At 44.4% G+C, this 19,547-nt stretch overlaps 1 protein-coding gene across 3 annotated transcripts in view; it reads right to left on the reverse strand.

The window, feature by feature from the left end:
- The window catches only part of mta1 (metastasis associated 1), a 48,348-nt gene that overhangs the window by 6,500 nt on the left and 22,301 nt on the right, over positions 1-19,547 (reverse strand). For all 3 annotated transcript variants that reach the window (XR_011670625.1, XM_071365411.1, XM_071365410.1), the window contains exons 4-11: positions 6,539-6,671; positions 6,279-6,342; positions 4,364-4,481; positions 3,775-3,877; positions 3,257-3,356; positions 2,056-2,244; positions 874-1,007; positions 249-439 (exon numbers count right to left, since the gene is read on the reverse strand). Coding sequence is in view for 2 of the 3 variants with exons in the window: in XM_071365411.1 (XP_071221512.1) it covers positions 249-439; positions 874-1,007; positions 2,056-2,244; positions 3,257-3,356; positions 3,775-3,877; positions 4,364-4,481; positions 6,279-6,342; positions 6,539-6,671 (1,032 nt within the window). In the remaining variant the exon portion in view is untranslated. The remainder of the gene's footprint in view (positions 1-248; positions 440-873; positions 1,008-2,055; positions 2,245-3,256; positions 3,357-3,774; positions 3,878-4,363; positions 4,482-6,278; positions 6,343-6,538; positions 6,672-19,547) is intronic.

A 19,547-nucleotide genomic window follows, 5' to 3' on the forward strand; every position in this document is an offset into this window, starting at 1 on the left:
TTAAAAACTCCCACTCCTTCATTGTTAAAGAACAGCAATAGAGATGTAGGCTTGGCTTGGGGCCTTGCTCCCCAAGTATGGGGAAGAGATCATACTAGGATGAGAGTGAATCTCAAGGGTCTTCAGGAGGTACTGTATATCTGTACTAGGAGTACTCTTGACTCCCAGGATAACTTCCTGGTCTCTTTTCTAACATCGTGGTCTTTATTTCATCATCCAGGAAACAGGACAGTTGTGGCGTTACTCACTGTAGCAGCTTTCACAGGCGCGGCCCAGACCTGGGGTCTGTCCTGGGGGAACTGATATCACCCCCAGGGCTCCAGGCAAACCCCCGGCTCCGACTGCGGCTCCAGCTGCCGCCCCGGAGCCGTTCACCAGGCATCCCACACCTCCAGGCTTTACACTGTTAACACTCAGCTGGTTGGGGTTGGGCTTGTTGCTATGAGGAAGTGGGCAGAGGATCAGAGACAGAGATGCAACGCACTGTATAATCTGCGGTCGTCACTATCTGGGCAAGTTGCAAAGTCATAAACCACGCCAATTTCTACAATTTCTCTTCTTAAAATCAGATTTTAAACCTAACTGATAACCTTATGCCTAACCCGAACCTTAAGTTAAGACCAAAAAACTTTGCAGCTTGACCATCTAGTGGGAACCGTCATCTGCAGCCAGTCCCAAATATCCCCTTAACCCTTTGGCACCATCCCTCCATTGTTTGCAGACGCTCCACCATTACCAGTTACACTTATACAGAGCATTCCGATCTGCAAAGACCAAATACTTAGCGGCAGGGTGCAAATTGGGACCTGCTGTAGGAGTCTGACAAGAATCACAGTATCCCAGTCCCCAGTAGCCAGCCAGATAGATACTCACTAGTTGGGGATGTAGACTTGCTTCAACTTGCTCTCTGCCTCCGCTGCTTTTAACCGTTTCTGCTGTACGTATCTGTCTGTGGTCTTCCACATGTAGTAGTACTCTATGATACTGGTCAGGGACTTCCAGGGGAGCTGCCGGGGAGGGCGAGAGACAAGCGGTTTCAACCTCACAGATATGCCATAGTCATGCTTTAGAGCCGTTTCCACCTCACAGACAACGGTCCTCGCCATCATGCTTTAGGGCACTACATTAGTGCATTTCCTACATCTTTGTAAGCAAATACTTTGATCTTCGAGGGGGAAAATGAACACTGCGCTCTTTAAAAAAAGTTTGAAAGAGGCAACTGAATTGTCAGGCTGCCAGAGAGCAAGCCCCACCCCTAACAGCAGCCTGTGGGCTGGATAGTGCACTGACTGTAACCCACCACCAGGTGGCAGAGTGAGGCACAGCGTAAAGACTGCATAAACCTCATTCATTTATTCTTCCCCCTCAGGGCAACAGCAGCACCTGGCTGACAGAGATATAGACATACAGTATCTATCTCTATAGCTACAGCAGACATGCTGGATTCTCTTCTCTGCTCTCAATAGGATGCCTGCCAGTCTGAGTTGAGTGTCTCACTATTAGTTACAAAAAGGATGGGCAACTTTGATGGGGGAGGGGGCCACAACAACAACAAAAAATCATAGCTCATCATGAGGGGCTGCAGTGGCTTGCGGGTCTGTGTACCCACATCCATACTCACACATGCAGTCAGAGCCAGGTATGGATAGCCTTTTGGGGACCCTAAGTAAAAAATTGTTGGCCCCCACCCACCTTGCGAGCAAAACATTTTAGCGGCCACCCTCTTGAAAGCGGAGAGAAAACATTTACGTTTCACAGTTAATTTCCTGCAATGCTGCAGATTTTGCCATGGGGGCAAAGATTTAGCTATTTTCTAACTCATTTCATGTAATACTCATTTTACCATGGGGAAACTGATCCGCGGGCCACCAGTTGCCCATCCCAGAGATACATTTTGTGAGCCTTGAACTGAGCCTGTTCCTCTCAGTCTAAGCATGGTTCCTCTTCCCCCTTGTTTTGGTGGCATGTACATCAGAGCTTCCTTGTCGAGGCTAGTCCAAGCCAAGGCAGCAGAACCGTGCCTGCCTGACTGGCTACCCGTCGGTCTGTACTCACAAAGTCCTGTTGTATGTCTGTGAAGTCTTTTCCATATTTCTCCAGGGCCTCTTCAAACAGGTTGGCCTCGGAGGCGCTCCACTCCTCCATCTCGTCCCGGCAGAGAACAGGCCCTCCCTGGGGAACCAGCGCAGCGATGGCTCGCGTCATGTCATAACGCGTCTTATCCAGGCTGTCCATGGCATGGAACTGGGGAGAGGAGAGAGGGGCAAAATGGCGGGTAGTGTTCGGTAGGCACAAAACAGAAGAAACACACTGGGAGGTACCATCTGTACTGGTTCAATATGAAACACTTCAGTGCGTTTTTTAAATTTTATTTAACCTTTATCGAGGCAAGTCAGTTAAGAACAAATTCTTATTTACAATGAAGGCCTACCAAAAGGACTCGTGCGGGGACGGGGGCCTGGGATTAAAATAAATACAATATAAATATAGGACAACACACATCACAACGAGAGAGACAACATAACATAAAGAGAAACCTAAGACAACAACATGGCAGCAACACAACATGGTAGCAGCACAAAACAGGGTACAAACATTATTGGGCACAGACAACAGCACAAAGGTCAAGAAGGTAGAGACAACAATACATCACGCAAAGCAGCCACAACCGTCAGTAAGTGTGTCCATGATTGAGTCTTTGAATGAAGAGATAACTGTGTTTACGGTGTGCCCTAATGAACACAACCCTGGTTTTTCCACATACACCCAGCAAACAAAACCTACCCTCTTAACATAGAAACCAAGCAAAGGGCCTCCATTATTCTACTTGTCAAAGCCACCAAGTTTAAGGAACAGAGCATAGTCCAAAAACAGAAGTGGATGGGCTATTATCTGGTCACTTGACTTAGTGTGAGCGTCTCTATTGGCGAGTCTGAGAGGATGTGTGTTGTGCGCATGTGTTCATGGATGTGTGTACTCTGAAAGCTGTAGCTCGGAGGCCTGTGTTTCATGTTTTATATATGAGGTGCAGAAGTGGGCCGGAACGTGTGGCGTCTGGGGCAGGCTGAATCCTGCTTGTTACTGATCCTCACACTATGGCAAGCTAACACACACACACACACACACACACACACACACACACACAAGCTCACATACACACCTTCTACTGTAGCTCCCAGCATACCCCTGGGCTAACAGCACTCAACTCTGGTCTGACCCTACCTAGGGAAGTGGGCAATGTGTGTATGTGTCTTACCAGGGTGATGTCTCTAGAGGCAGCAGCAGCACTCATGTGGAGACTGGGCTGCCGGACAGAACTACTGCAGTCTAGAGCCCGCGCAAAGGTACCCACTGACCTGAGAGAGGGAGAGGGATGAGGCGGCAGAGAGGGATGATGTGGCAGAGGGAAAGAGATGGATGAGAGACAGACAGGGATATAATTTTTACATTTAAGTCATTTAGCAGATGCTCTTATCCAAAGCGACTTACAGTAGTGAGTGCAAACAGTTTTATACTGCAGGAGTGTATTAATCCTCCAGATATCATGTTTTTGACAATAGTGCAAATCTGACTAGAATAGACCTGTGTGAAGACCAGTCTTCCTAATAATACAATACCCTTGCACCCCGTTTTACAGAGCCACGTAAAAAAAAATGTCTTACTGAAAAACATTTGACATTGGCTATCCTGTTCACAGCAGTCTTACCAAGGCACTACCACTACAGTAGAACCACTTACCCATTCGCCACAGCCCACCGGACCGGAGCCACTTACCGAGCCACAACCAGGAACTGGTCGATCTGTTTCTCTGTGAGGGGACTGCTGGGGTCCCACACCCTCTCCTCCAGCTTGGCCAGGTCCCTGCCATCCTCCTCACCTGGGGGTCCAGTTAGCACAATCACCAGTTAGTAAGCAGTCAGCACAGTCACCAGTCTGATACACTCCATCGGACTAGACAGCCCTGTGGTTAACCAAAGTCAATTTAGTTCTGGCTCTCCAACAGTCTTGGGGTGTTGTGGTTATGATTCCTTCGATAGAGAGAGCCACAAAACAGTGAATATCCTGCCCTTTGACCCTCTCCAACACTATTGTTGTGACATGGCTCCTCAGTAAAACTCACTTTGATAACACACTCCTTGTCATAACGTTGCAAAATTGTTCCAATTGCAGTGGGTTTATTAGGCAGTGGGACAGACGCCCATGCCCTCCCACTGACTGAGCCTTGAGATGAGATCGGACCCTGCTTGCACTACCAAAGAGAACACTAGCCAGGAGGCTAATCTACCAGCTAGCGTGTCACATTTACCTATGGAAAATGCTAACAGTCCACAGTTTTGTGTACGAGTGTCTTTGGCGTACGTACCCTCTTTGAGAAAGTCTGTGATGTCTGCCTGGTACTTGTTCCCCACCCTGATCTCCCCTTTATCAGCCAGCAGAGTCTTCTGTTGGGGGTCGTAGACCAGGGAGTAGAAGAACGCATCCTGGAGAGAGAGGGAGGAGGAAGAGAGGTGGGGGGAGGAAAGAGGGAGGGATAGAGAGGAGAGACATTAGAAAAGAGTTAGAGAAATAGGAATGGAGAAAATGAGTGGGGTTGTGGATTGAGTGTGTGCGTGCGTGTGTGTAGAGAGCAGTCTTTCGTCTCCTCATTACTGACTGTGAGAAGAACATTCTGGGTCAACACACTGAATTATTCATACAGCACCAAGACTCACAACTAACACACACATCACAGTCAGTTGGACACAGGCACACAAACTCATCCAACATGGTCATACAGTACCCGTCAAAAGTTTGGACACACCTGCGCATTCCAGGATTTTTCTTTATTTGTACTATTTTCTACATTGCAGAATAATAGTGAAGACATCAAAACTATGAAATAACACACATAGTAACCAAGAAAGTGATAAACAAATCAAAATATATTTTGGATTATTCAAAGTAGCCACCCTTCGCCTTGACAGCTTTACGCACTCTTGGCATTCTCTCAAACAGTTTCACATGGAATGCTTTCCCAACAGTCTTGAAGGAGTTCCCACGTATGCTGAGCACTTGTTGGCTGCTTTTCCTTCACTCTGCAGTCCAACTCATCCCAAACCATCTCAATTGGGTTGAGGTCAGGTGATTGTGGAGGCCAGGTTTATCTGTTGCAGCACTCCATCACTCTCCTTGGTCAAATAGCCCTTACACAGCCTGGAGGAGACAAATTATATCCCATCTGGTTTGCACTTAGTGGAACTAACGCTGTGGTAGCCATGCTGGTTAAGCGTGCCTTGAATTCTAAATAAAATCAATGACAGTGTCACCAGCAAAGCACCATCACACTTCCTCCTCCATGCTTCACGGTGGGAACCACACATGCGGATATCATCCGTTCACCTACTCTGCGTCCCACAAAGACACGGCAGTTGGAACCAAAAATCTCAAATTTAGACTCATCAGATTAAAGGACAGATTTCCACCGGTCTAATGACCATTGCTCGTGTTTCTTGGTCGAAGCAAGTCTCTTATTCTTATTGTCCGTTAGAGATGCGTCTGTTACTTGAACTCTGAAGCATTTATTTGAGCTGAAATGTCTGAGGCTGGTAACTCAAATGAACGTGTCCTCTGCAACAGAAGTAACTCTGGGTCTTACTTTCCTGTGGCGGTTCTCATGAGACCCAGTTTCATCATGGCACTTGTTTTATGCGACTGCACTTGAAGAAACTTTCAAAGTTCTTGACATTTTCCAGATTAAGACATGAAGGTCAGTCAAAGTAATGAGGTAGTCTTTTCTCTTTGCTCATTTGAACTGTTCTTGCCATAATATGGACTTGGTCTTCATCTTCTGTATACCCAACCATGTCACAAGACAACTGATTGGCTCAAACGCAATAAGAAAAAACATTCCACAAATTAACAAGGCACACACACCTGTTAATTGAAATACATTCCAGGTGACTACCCCGTGAAGCTGGTTGAGAGAACGCCAAGAGTGTGCAAAGCTGTCATCAAAGCAAAGGGTGGCTACTTTGAAGAATCTCAAATATAAAATCCATTTTGATTTGAATAACATTTTTGGGGGTTACTACATGATTCCATAAGCATTATTTCATAGTTTGATGTCTTCACTATTATTCTATAATGTAGAAAATAAAAACCCTTGAATGAGTAGGTGTGTCCAAACGTTTGACTGGTACTGTACATCAGAGCCATACATAGAGGCTATGGCACACACCATTCACTCTCTGAGAAGACAGTGTATGAGGCCTGTGAGGACAGTAAAGACAGCCACCTACCTCCCGGTCCAGATATGACTTCAGAGCCTCAGTCTCATTGAGCAGAGTGACACAACACTTCCCCCTGAGACACACACAATCTGATTGAGATGTAGCTCTTAAATACAGTACAGCCGTATAACACCAATGCCTTCCTATAATACAGGTGAAAGAAAGTGCCATCTGTTTTCCAGGCTGTGTTTTAACATATACTTGTAACCAACTCTCATGGTCTGTAGCAGGTAGCTAACATAAGGTGAGATGGTAAAGACATGTCCTACCGGATGTGTGTAGCAGGTAATGACTCTAGCTGGCGGGACAGGAACAACTCTCTGTGTCTCAGCTGGTGTTTCTGTTTCTCTGGCAGGTCAACTGGGTTCAACTCCGGGTTCTCCATCTCCTCCTCCAGCTCTCCTGATAGGGGTCAAAGGTCACGTTAGTTAGCTCGCTCACTCACACACCAATGGGGGGGTTTCGGGCAGAACTGTCAAGGACTGAGCCAAGTGCGGGCACCACATACTGAAGAACCAGAGACCCAGAGCCAAACTAAAGGATTAGATGCTACAGAGATTTGTTTTCCAAGAAAACAGTGAAGACAAACAAAAACAGTATTCACACCATGAAGGTAGCTAGGGTAATGAGGCAGATGAGCTAGGGTAATGATCCAGAGGAGTTCATGTCAATGCTTTGTGGCACTGCAGGTGCCAGGCTCATTTAGTAAATGAGAATATTGATCCCTGCCTGGACTGGTGAGTTTCTTTATAAGCCCCTCTATTCTTCCCCCAGCATGTTTCTCTCTAACCTCTCCCTCTACTTCTTTCTTTATACCCCCTCTCCCCATGTGGGAGAAGACACAGAAGAGACGATATTTCAGCAGGCGTTGGATGTGTGTGGTCCATGAGGAGGAAGGTGGAGGAGAAAGACGTGGGGGAAGGAGCTCAAGGCGGGAGGGAGACAAGGGGGGAGGCGGGAGAGCGACAGATAGTGCATTCGGAAAGTATTCAGACCCCTTCACTCTTTGTTACGTTACAGCCATATTTTAAAACAGATTAAATTGTCCCCCACCCCAGTCTACACACACAATACCCCATAAAAACAAAGCAAAAAAAGTTAAAATGTTCGATCGGGTTCAAGTTTGGCCTCTGGCTGGGCAACTCAAGGACATTCACAGACTTGTCCCGAAGCCACTCCTGCATTGTCTTGGCTGTGTGCTTATGGTCGTTATCCTGTTGGAAGGTGAACCGTCGCCCCAGTCTGAGGTCCTGAGCGCTCTGGAACAGGTTTTCATCAAGGAGCTCCCTGTACTTCGCGCCGTTCATCTTTCCCTCGATCTGGACTATTCTCCCAGTCCCTGCTGCTGAAAAACATCCCCACAGCATGATGCTGCCACCATCATACTTCACCGTAGGGATTGTGCCAGGTTTCCTCCAGATGTGACACTTAGCACTCAGGCCAAAGAGATCGATCTTGGTTTCATCAGAGCAGAGAATCATGTCTCTCATTATCTGAGAGTCCTTCAGGTGCCTTTTGGCAAACTCCAAGCGGGCTGTCATGTGCCTTTTACTGAAGAGTGGCTTCCGTCTGGCCACGCTACCATAAAGACCTGATTGTTGGAGTGCCCATCTCCACAGAGGAACCAAGGCCCTTCTCCTCCGATTGCTCCGGGCGGTTCTCCGGGTGGTTCTAAACTTCTTCCATTCAAGAATGATGGAGACCACTGTGTTCTTGGGGACCTTCAATGTAACAGAAATGTTTTGGTACCCTTCCCCAGATCTGTGCATCAACCCAATCTGTGCCTCTCGGAGATCTATGGACAATTCCTTCTCTCTCTTTGCTTGGTTTTTTTTCTGACATGCACTGTCAACTGTGGGACCTGATATAGACAGGTGTGTGCCTTTCCAAATCATATCCAATCAAACACAGGTGAACTCCAATCAAGTTGTAGAAACATTAAGGATGATCAATGGAAACCGGATGCACCTGAGCTCAATATCGAGTCTCATAGCAAAGGGTCAGAATACAAAAGGATCAATTTTTTTATTTATACATTTTCAAAAGAAATTAAAAACCTGTTTTTCCTTTGTTATTATGGGGTATTGTGTAGATTGATAAGGGGAAAAAATAATTTAATCAATTTTAGAGTAAGGCTGTAACTAGAGGTCAACCGATTTATTGGAATGGCCGATTAATTAGGGCCGATTTCAAGTTATAACAATCGGATATCGGTATTTTTGGACACCGATTTGGCCGTATTTTTCTTTTACACCTTTATTTAACTAGGCAAGTCAGTTAAGAACACATCCTTATTTTCAATGACGGCCTAGGAACGGTGGCTTAACTGCCTTGTTCAGGGGCAGAATGACAGATTTTTACCTTGTCAGCTCGGGGATTCAATCTTGCAACCTTGCGGTTAACTAGTCCAACGCTCTAACCACCTGCTTTACATTGAACTCTACGAGAAGCCTGCCTGTTACGCGAATGCAGTAAGAAGCCAAGGTAAGTTGCTAGCTAGCATTAAACTTATTTTATAAAAATCAAAATCAATCAATAATCACTAGTTAACTACACATAGGTGATGATATTACTAGTTTATCTAGCATGTCCTGCGTTGCATATAATCGATGCGGTGCGCATTCACGAAACAAGACTGTCGTTGCTCCAACGTGTACCTAACCATAAACATCAATGCTTTTCTTAAAATCAATACAGAAGTATATATTTTTTAAACCTGCATATTTGGTTAATATTGCCTGCTAACATGAATTTATTTTAACTAGGGAAATTGTGTCACTTCTCTTGCAACAGAGTCAGGGTATATGCAGCAGTTTAGGCCGCCTGGCTCGTTGCGAACTGTGTGAAGACTATTTCTTCCTAACAAAGACAGCCAACTTCGCCAAACGGGGGATGATTTAACAAAAGCGCATTTGCAAAAAAAAACACAATCGTTGCACGAATGTACCTAACCATAAACGTCAATGCCTTTCTTAAAATCAATACACAGAAGTATATATTTTTAAACCTGCATATTTAGCTAAAAGAAATCCAGGTTAGCAGGCAATATTAACCAGGTGAAATTATGTCACTTCTCTTGCGTTCATTGCACGCAGAGTCAGGGTATATGCAACAGTTTGGGCCGCCTGGCTCGTTGCGAACTAATTCGCCATAATTTTACGTAATTATGACATAACATTGAAGGTTGTGCAATGTAACAGGAATATTTAGACTCATGGATGCCACCCGTTAGATAAAATACGGAACGGTTCCGTATTTCACTGAAAGAATACACGATTTGTTTTCGAAATGATAGTTTCCGGATTCGACCACATTAATGACCCAAGGCTCGTATTTCTGTGTGTTATTATGTCTATGATTAAATAGAGCAGTCTGAATGAGCGAAGGTAGGCACCAGCAGGCTCGTAAGCATTCATTCAAACAGCACTTTCGTGGGTTTTGCCAGCAGCTCTTCGCTGTGCTTCAAGCATTGCGCTGTTTGACTTCAAGCCTATCAACTCCTGAGATTAGACTGGTGTAAATGGCTAGCTAGTTAGCGGGGTGCGCGCTAAAGGCGTTTCAAATGTCACTCGCTCTGAGATTTGGAGTAGTTGTTCCCCTTGCTCTGCATGGGTAACGCTGCTTCGAGGGTGGCTGTTGTCGATGTGTTCCTGGTTCGAGCCCAGGTAGCGGCGAGGAGAGGGATGGAAGCTATACTGTTACACTGGCAATACTAAAGTGCCTATAAGAACATCCAATAGTCAAAGGTATCTGAAATACAAATCGTATAGAGAGAAATAGTCCTATAATTCTTATAATAACTACAACCTAAAACTTCTTACCTGGGAATATTGAAGACTCATGTTAAAAGGAACCACCAGCTTTCATATGTTCTCATGTTCTGAGCAAGGAACTTAAACGTTAGCTTTCTTACATGGCACATATTGCACTTTTACTTTCTTCTCCAACACTTTGTTTTTGCATTATTTAAATCAAATTGAACATGTTTCATTATTTATTTGAGGCTAAATTGATTTTATTGATGTATTATATTAAGTTAAAATAAGTGTTCATTCAGTATTGTTGTAATTGTCAATATTACAAAAACATGTTTTTATTTATTGTTTTGTTTTTATTTTTTTATAGCATTTTTCAACAATTTTTTTTTAAATATATATTTTTATATATATACACACACACACACACACACACTGCTCCAAAAAATAAAGGGAACACTTAAACAACACAATGTAACGCCAAGTCAATCACACTTCTGTGAAATCAAACTGTCCACTTAGGAAGCAACACTGATTGACAATACATCTCACATGCTGTTGTGCAAATGGAATAGACAACAGGTGGAAATTATAGGCAATTAGCAAGACACCCCCAATAAAGGAGTGGTTCTGCAGGTGGTGACCACAGACCACTTCTCAGTTCCTATGCTTCCTGGCTGATGTTTTGATCACTTTTGAATGCTGGCGGTGCTTTCACTCTAGTGGTAGCATGAGACGGAGTCTACAACCCACACAAGTGGCTCAGGTAGTGCAGCTCATCCAGGATGGCACATCAATGCGAGCTGTGGCAAGAAGGTTTGCTGTGTCTCTCAGCGTAGCGTCCAGAGCACGGAGGCGCTACCAGGAGACAGGCCAGTACATCAGGAGACGTGGAGGAGGCCGTAGGAGGGCAACAACCCAGCAGCAGGACCGCTACCTCCGCCTTTGTGCAAGGAGGAACACTGCCAGAGCCCCGCAAAATGACCTCCAGCAGGCCACAAATGTGCATGCGTCTGCTCAAACGGTCAGAAACAGACTACATGAGGGTGGTATGAGGGCCCGACGTCCACAGGTGGGGGTTGTGCTTACAGCCCAACACCGTGCAGGACGTTTGGCATTTGCCAGAGAACACCAAGATTGGCAAATTCGCCACTGGCGCCCTGTGCTCTTCACAGATGAAAGCAGGTTCACACTGAGCACATGTGACAGACGTGACAGAGTCTGGAGACGCCATGGAGAACGTTCTGCTGCATGCAACATCCTCCAGCATGACCGGTTTGGTGGTGGGTCAGTCATGGTGTGGGGTGGCATTTCTCCATGTGCTCGCCAGAGGTAGCCTGACTGCCATTAGGTACCGAGATGAGATCCTCAGACCCCTTGTGAGACCATATGCTGGTGCGATTGGCCCTGGGTTCCTCCTAATGCAAGACAATGCTAGACCTCATGTGGCTGGAGTGTGTCAGCAGTTCCTGCAAGAGGAAGGCATTGATGCTATGGACTGGCCCGCTCGTTCCCCAGACCTGAATCCAATTGAGCACATCTGGGACATCATGTCTCGCTCCATCCACCAACGCCACGTTGCACCACAGACTGTCCAGGAGTCCTCATCAGGAGCATGCCCAGGCGTTGTAGGGAGGTCATACAGGCACGTGGAGGCCACACACACTACTGAGCCTCATTTTGACTTGTTTTAAGGACATTACATCAAAGTCGGATCAGCCTGTAGTGTGGTTTTCCACTTTAATTTTGAGTGTGACTCCAAATCCAGTCCTCCATGGGTTGATAAATTTGATTTCCATTGATAATTTTTGTGTGATTTTGTTGTCAGCACATTCAACTATGTAAAGAAAAAAGTATTTAATAAGAATATTTCATTCATTCAGATCTAGGATGTTATTTTAGTGTTCCCTTTATTTTTTTGAGCAGTGTGTATATATATATATATATATATATATATATATATTTATATATAATATTTTTTTTTTTTTATTATTCGGTATCGGCTTTTTTTGGTCCTCCAATAAATTGGTACCGGTATCGGCGTTGAAAAATCATAATCGGTCGACCTCTAGCTGTAACGTAACAAAATGTGTAAAAGGTGAAGGGGTCTGAATACTTTCCAAATGCACTCTGTGTGTGATTAATATCCACATCTATATATAAGGAGCGAGGGTGACTGAGAAAGAGAAGGGAGAGTGAAGACGATAGAGACCAAGGGGGACGGGGTAGAAAGCGAAACCAGCAGGCGCGTGCTCCAGCTCATTTGAAGTTTCATTAGAGGCGCTAGACCGGAGTCAGGGAGACCCAGGAGAGAGGGAGACTGAACCCGGAGAGAGGGAAACCGAGACCGGAGAGAGGGAAATCGAGACCGGAGAGAGACCGACAGAAGCAATCAAAGGATTTCCAGGAGAAGGGAAGTGGGACCAGAATCAATATGTGCTCACTCTCACCAACACTCACTCAGCACCCACCAGACAGACTCTTATATAGACTCTTATTATAGACAACATCACAGAATGGACAGACACTACGGTCCATAGTCCCACAGCCAAACCAATCTGACAAATCGGGTACGGTCAGGCAATAGATAGTTGGCCAATGGGCATAGATGAGGGATCTTTTACAGCATGTAAGCTTGCTTCTGTGTAGTTGCATGTACGATATATAAAATCGGTTAACATATCAGAATCGGACAATATTAGCTAAAAATGCCAACATCAGTATCGGTCCGATGTTTAGTTTAACACCATGCCTAAACTTGATGCACGCGTGCGCAAATAGATTTTGTCCCCCCCCACACCAAACGCAACCATGACACACAGGTTGAAATATCAAAACAAACTGAACCAATTATATTACATTTGGGGACAGGTTGAAAAGCATTAAACATTTATGGCAATTTAGCTAGCTAATTTGACCTGGGATATAAACGTTGAGTTGTTATTTTACCTGAAATGCACAAGGTCCTCTACTCCGACAATTAATCCACACATAAAACGGTCAACCGAATCGTTTTTAGTCATCTCTCCTCCTTCCAGGCTTTTTCTTCGTTGGACTTTATATGGCGATTGGCATCTAACTTTCATAATATGGTGTATTACCAGAGCCGACCGACCTTTGTTCATCTTTCAATCACCCACGTGGGTATAACCAATGAAGAGCTGGCACGTGGAGATATTCTTCTATAAACCAATGAGGAGATGGGAGAGGCAAGACTTGCGCCGCGTTCAGCGTCACAAATAGAACTGTCTTCTATTTTAGCGCTTGGCAACGCAGACACTCGTTGGCGAACGCGAGCAGCGCAATGATTGAATAACATGTATGTGTACATTTATTTTGCAACGCACGCGACGTGAGCGGTGTGGTCAGCACGTAACATCGATGTCAAAGCTGACGTGCATACCTATATAACTTAGGTACTTGACGTAAATGTTGCGCTACAAGTGCAACACAGCATTCCTAACCTAGCCCACAATGTCTGCTGTGTGGATCAGGCAGTCATTTGAAAGAGTAAGAACATTTCAGCGAGACAACTAAGGTGAAATCCATTAACGCCAAGATAATGGAATTCATTGCCCTTGACAATCAACCGTTCCCTGTCGTGGGTGATGTTGGCTTTCGCGACTGGTCGAGCACTGGTACACACTACCAAGTGCGCTATTTTTCAGATGTTGCCCTACCGGAGTTGCACAGTATTAGCGGCACTGCTATTAGCTTCACGACATACTATGGAACACCGTTTGGGTCTATGCGTGTCAAAAAAGATATGTCAAATAAACAAGCAAACACAGGCCACAAACAGTGTTTACACAATACCGCGTTGGTAATAAAGTATTATTTGTTAGACCGCAACTTCTGGGGTAGCTAGCTAGCTTTAGCTTGGTACCTAGCTAGCACCAATACAACCAGCCTGAAAACAATGACCAATAGAAACTGCAGTCACTTTCATTATTCTTCGCAATGATTTAGGAATCCTTATGAGTAAGTATTAGCTAGGTAGCCACTTGTTTACCTTTTGAAATTGAACTTCAGTTCATGAAAATAAATAGCTAGCCAGCTACTTAGCTCTGTTGCCCAAAGCTAACGTTATAAGCAGCCAGCGCCATCTGGCTAGTGAGGCTCGACCGGACCGGGTTGGGTTGTGAAGCTAGCCACAATAAGGATTAGGCACAATAGTGGAATTTGCAGTTTGCCTTCAAAATAAAAGTACCTCTTTGAAAGCGATGCAGAAGGTTACAATTGATGGAATCATGCCATATTTAGACTAGATAAATGTTAAAAAGGTTGGAATCGGAAGTTGGAATGTGAAGCAATGAAATGGGGTATCTGTCTACTTGACAGAACACAACTGAAGAGTTTACGCAAATATTAGCGTTGTAGCTCTTATCGCGGGACTGACTGTGTGAAATCACCTCCCCAGTCAGCCCTTTGCGTGTATTGACATTCATATTGCACTGTACAGCTTTACCTAAGGATTGGTGATCAATGAAATGGGGTATCAGTCTACTCAATACACAAGATATTTTCCCCCAACGTCCTCCTCAGAGTTATCAGACTCCAAAACAACGCAGTATTGTTTTTCCTCTGGAATAGTGTGCAATACACATAGGTTGACAATAAATGTGGCTCAATTCACAGTTGTTTCAGAGTCCCGCAATAAGAGCTACAACGGTAATGTTCTCTGGGTGTCACTGAGTAGACTGATACCCCATGGCATTGATCCACAATCCATAGGTAAGGCTGTACAGTGAAATAAGTAAGCCCCCAATGCAATTCTAAAGTATAATACATCCAGTGTGATTAACAGATTTGTGAAATTAACAATTTGTCTTTTGTTGATTTTATATAACATTCCATCCTCATTTAGCATGAACTATTCAATTATGGCATAAATCTACTATTTGTATTCACTTACATCACTGTCAATGACACTTTTATTTTCAAGGCTAACCGCAAAGTCCAATATTGGGCTTGTCCTTATTGTGGCTAGCTTCACAAATGGGTCCGACCGCCATTAATCAAATAAGAGCTGTCTTATAAAATTAGGGTTATTTTAGATGACACCTAGCTATATAGTTAGCTAGCTAACTATAGCTACTGAAACAGATGACGTTTTGCTATGTTTTTGTGGAAGAACATTGTTTGCATCCATCAGCTAGCTAGCTTTTTTTTTTATGACCAGCCATGTAGGTGCGCGAGACAACTTTACCAGCATCATAGCATACGTATCAATATCACCCGTATTTCATGTCACAACGATTCAGTGTAATCAATGTGTAATAGCCACGTAAAAAAAATGAATGAACGCGTTAAATTATGTGACGTGCAGTCATATTCAGGTCCTGATTGGTCAACAAGCTTATTTGACGTGTATCTTCTTTTGACAAGCAAAGACCCAAACGGCGTCCCATAGAAATCCTGGTTGAGAATGAAACGACTGAACAAATTAACAACAAAACAGCACAGCAAGTAAGTGAAAGAAATAGGTTTTGATGATGTTTTACTGGTAATGGGGACATGCGTAAATGCCAACAAAATAACTTTTTGGTCAGAGTGGTGTGTGTGTAACCTTTATTTAACTAGGCAAGCCAGTTAAGAATAAATTATTATTTACAATGACGGCCTACCCGGGCCAAACAATGACGATGCTGGGCCAATTGTGCTCTGCCCTATGGGACTCCCAATATTAGTTTTGGATTATATTATATTTGACTACTCGGCTGTACCTAGTCAATAATACAATCACAGTACTGAATCGCAATGCATATAGAATCACAATACATGTCGTATAGGCACTTAAGTATTGTGTTAATATCGTCCCAGGCAATTCCCAGCCTGAGTTGAAGAGGGTCAACCATCAGGCCTGCTTTGGCCTGGGGTTCTGTAGCCAGGTGGTGGACAGGTGCAGTAGCACCATTAACACCAGCCCCTGACTGACTCCCTGAGCCCTGACTCGCTCTACCCATAAAAAGACACAGCCAATTTTCTGGCACAGCACCAAATCCATACTCTCCACAAATTGCCTCTCCATCTCACCTGCCCGTATCAATTCTCAATTATTGATGAATGAGAGGCCTTACAAGTAGAGGAGGGAAAGAAGAGAGACACACCTCCGATCCTGAGCTCTGAAGGACTTTTACTTTATTTAACGATGCATTCTTCTAAAAGTTATGAAGTCTAGCCTACATTGAGAAGTGGTTCTTCTGTACTTCACCACTCGATTTGTTTGTGCTTGTGAATGGATTCATCGTCACCATTGACGTCTATTGTTTACTGAAACTAACGGCCTACAGTTCTAGAGCTCTCAGAATAGAAAGGGAAATTAAAGAGAGGCTAAGTCATTTGGGCCTGAGGGAGGGGCCAGAGGAGCAAAAGGCCATGTCAGTGGGACTGACCACTCAGGAGGCAGCTCTGCCGACAGGGGCGGGGCTAAGACCTGGAGTAAGGGTGCAGTCACAGGCCCTCTAAGGGAAGGCTCCAACCGAATCCCGGCAAGGAAAATATTTGATCTGTGACTCACAGCACACACACCGCACAGGCAATAATCCAGAATGGAGAAAGAAAGCCACCCGGTACAACACAAGGACAATGTTCCACAGGGCCACTCAGAGAGTAAAGTTCCCTCTCCCATTTCCAAACACACACTGTTTGGGAAAGCCAGATCTCCCCCTTTTCACTCTTTGTCCTTGGGCTGACGGCTCCAGAGCTCAGACAGGATACAGCAGCAGCCCACCACCACACCCATGGGGTGAAGAGCCATTCCTTACATGCATACTTCACATATTGCAAATGTCTGGCTGGGGCAGCGTCCCAAACGGCACCCTGTTCCCTACATAGTGCACTATGAGTCCTGGTCGCAAGTAGTGCACTATATAGGGAATAGGGTGCCATTTGGGACAATTAGGGAATTCTGGAGGACTGACTGATGGTGCTGGCTGCACATAGAACCAAGAGGCCCATACTCCACACACAGACAAATGCACACAAACCAGCACAAGTTGGGACTGTCCGGGACACACACGGCTCTCAAAAATGAACAGTGGTTCTCCCGCAGGAACGCACAGAAAGAGAAGAGAGGAGAGAGCTCATGGGCTCCTGAGTTCTTCTGCAAAAAAATATTGAATTAGAGTTGGATAAATGTAGATGAACTTTCATTTTTTCACAAGGACTTACAGGATACTAACCTAAACATTAAAACCTCCAATCCAATTCAAAATTCTATACCTAAAAACTTAATTTTGGACAAAATGATCTGAATGGACTATTAGTACCAAGGACTATCAAGAAAAAAAAAACTTCTACCAAACCAAAACCTGCAGAAGAAACACAGTGGAACCTGGAAATACCGTCCAACACAAAACTGAGTGAGTAATATTCCGTCTGAAGCTACAGTCTGAAGCCAAACATTTAAAGACCATCTCTAGGTAATGTTGTTATATAAAGCTATGTAAATCAGTATACTAAGCTACCAAGCTGCTAGAACAGAGCAGACCTGGCGCCACCTTCAATTAGCACTGAACTCTGATGTGTGAAAACTCTTGAGCCCAACAATGGCAGGAGAGTTTCACAGACAACCATCCCCTGACATGGCACAGTGCTATAAGAGCACACATTACCCCGGTGTCAGAGAGAGGGTATTGGCCCAGGGTGGAAACTCAGAATACTAGACATTGAGGAAATTAAAACAACCTCTGTCAACGTGTACACGTCCGGGACAGTAATGGTGCAGGGCATCCTCATGCAATCCCAGCAGGACTCTTACGGAATCAAAGAGAAAGCACTGCAGGAAAAGCTCTCTCTCTCTGTGATGACTCCCCCATCCTGAGTGAGTTTGATCACACCTCTTCAAACTAAAAGGATAGTCACCCCCCCAGCACTGAACACACCCAGGTCCCCACAACTGCACTGCTCCTCCATCATTGAGAGGGATACATTCACAGAGCTGGAGAGAGACATGGAACTCTTTTACAAGAAACACTGTGTAAAAGAGATGGACGCACTGGTTGCCCTCTAGGTTACAGAGAGCTGGTAGTCCCATCCACCAAACTACCAGGTGTGAAACAGGGAAGAGACTCAGGGTGTATGCTAATTTGGTATAGAGCAGACCGAATCCACTATTAAATTAGTCAAAACAGGAACATTTTACATCTGGCTAGAAATTATTAAGGAAATGATCTCAACAGAGAAAAATGTCCTTGTGTGCTAGCTATTGCCCCAATAGAATCCCCATATTTTAAACGATGACAGCTTCTACATCCTAGAGGGGGATCTCAACAATTTCCAGGCTCAGGGACATGTACTAGTCTGTGGCGAACAAAATGCCAGAACTGGACAAGAACCCGACACCCTCAGCACACAGGGAGACAAACACCTACCTGGAGGTGACAGCATTCCCTCCGCCGCATGTCGCACTAGACACAACATACTGTAACCAACAGAAACAGGTCACACCTCCTGGAGCTCTGTCCCACGCTGGGTAAGTACATAGTCAATGGTAGGCTGAGGGGGCTCCTATGGTAGGTACACCTATAGCTCATCTCTTGGCAGTGGTACTGTAGACTACTTTATCACTGACCTCAACCCAGAGTCTCTTAAAGCATTCAGTCCACTGACATCACAGCAAAATCATGTGGCATCAAACTAAAGGAACTGAATAAAAAAATGCTATAGATGGAAGGAAAATAGTGTTGAGAACTACCAAAAAAACAATTAGGCAACAACAAATTCAATCCCTTCTAGACAATTCCCTGGACAAAAGGTTTCACTGTAATAGTGAAGGTGTAAATTTGGCAGTAGAAAACCTAGACAGCATATTTGACCTCTCAGCTTCCCTATCAAAAAAATGTAATGCAAAGCAGACAACCTAAGAAATTAACAATGACAAAAGGTTTGATGAAGAATTCAAAAACCTAAGAAATTGAGAACCTATCCAACCAAAAACAGAGACCCAGAAAACCTGAGTCTACGCCTTCACTATGGTGAATCACTGAAAGCAGAAATACACTACGGAAGGAGAAACAGCACGTCAGAAATCTGCTCAATGTAATTGAAGAATCCATCAAATCTAACCACTTCTGGGAAAATGGGAAAACTCAAAACACCACCACAAAGATTTATCTATCCAAAACAGAGATGTATGGATAAACCACTTCTCCAATCTTTTTGGCTCTATAACAAAGAACAGCAAAAACAGACATGATCAAACACAAATCTTAGAATCAACTATTAAAGACTCCCAAAACACACTGGATTCTCCAATTACATTGAATGACCTACAGGACAAAATACAAACCCTCCAACCCAAAAAGGCCTGTGGTGTTGATGGTATCCTAAATTAAATTGGCTATACTTAAACTGTTTATCATCCTCAGCTCTGGCATCTTCCCCAATATTTTTAACCAAGGACTGATCACCCCAATCCATAAAATTGGAGACAAATTTGACCCCAATAACTACCGGGGGATATGCGTCAACAGCAGCCTTGGGAAAATCCTCTGCATTATCATTAACAGCAGACTCGTAT

The sequence above is a fragment of the Salvelinus alpinus genome, chromosome 25, assembly GCF_045679555.1.
Source record: "Salvelinus alpinus chromosome 25, SLU_Salpinus.1, whole genome shotgun sequence".
Classification (NCBI taxonomy): Eukaryota; Metazoa; Chordata; class Actinopteri; order Salmoniformes; family Salmonidae; genus Salvelinus; species Salvelinus alpinus.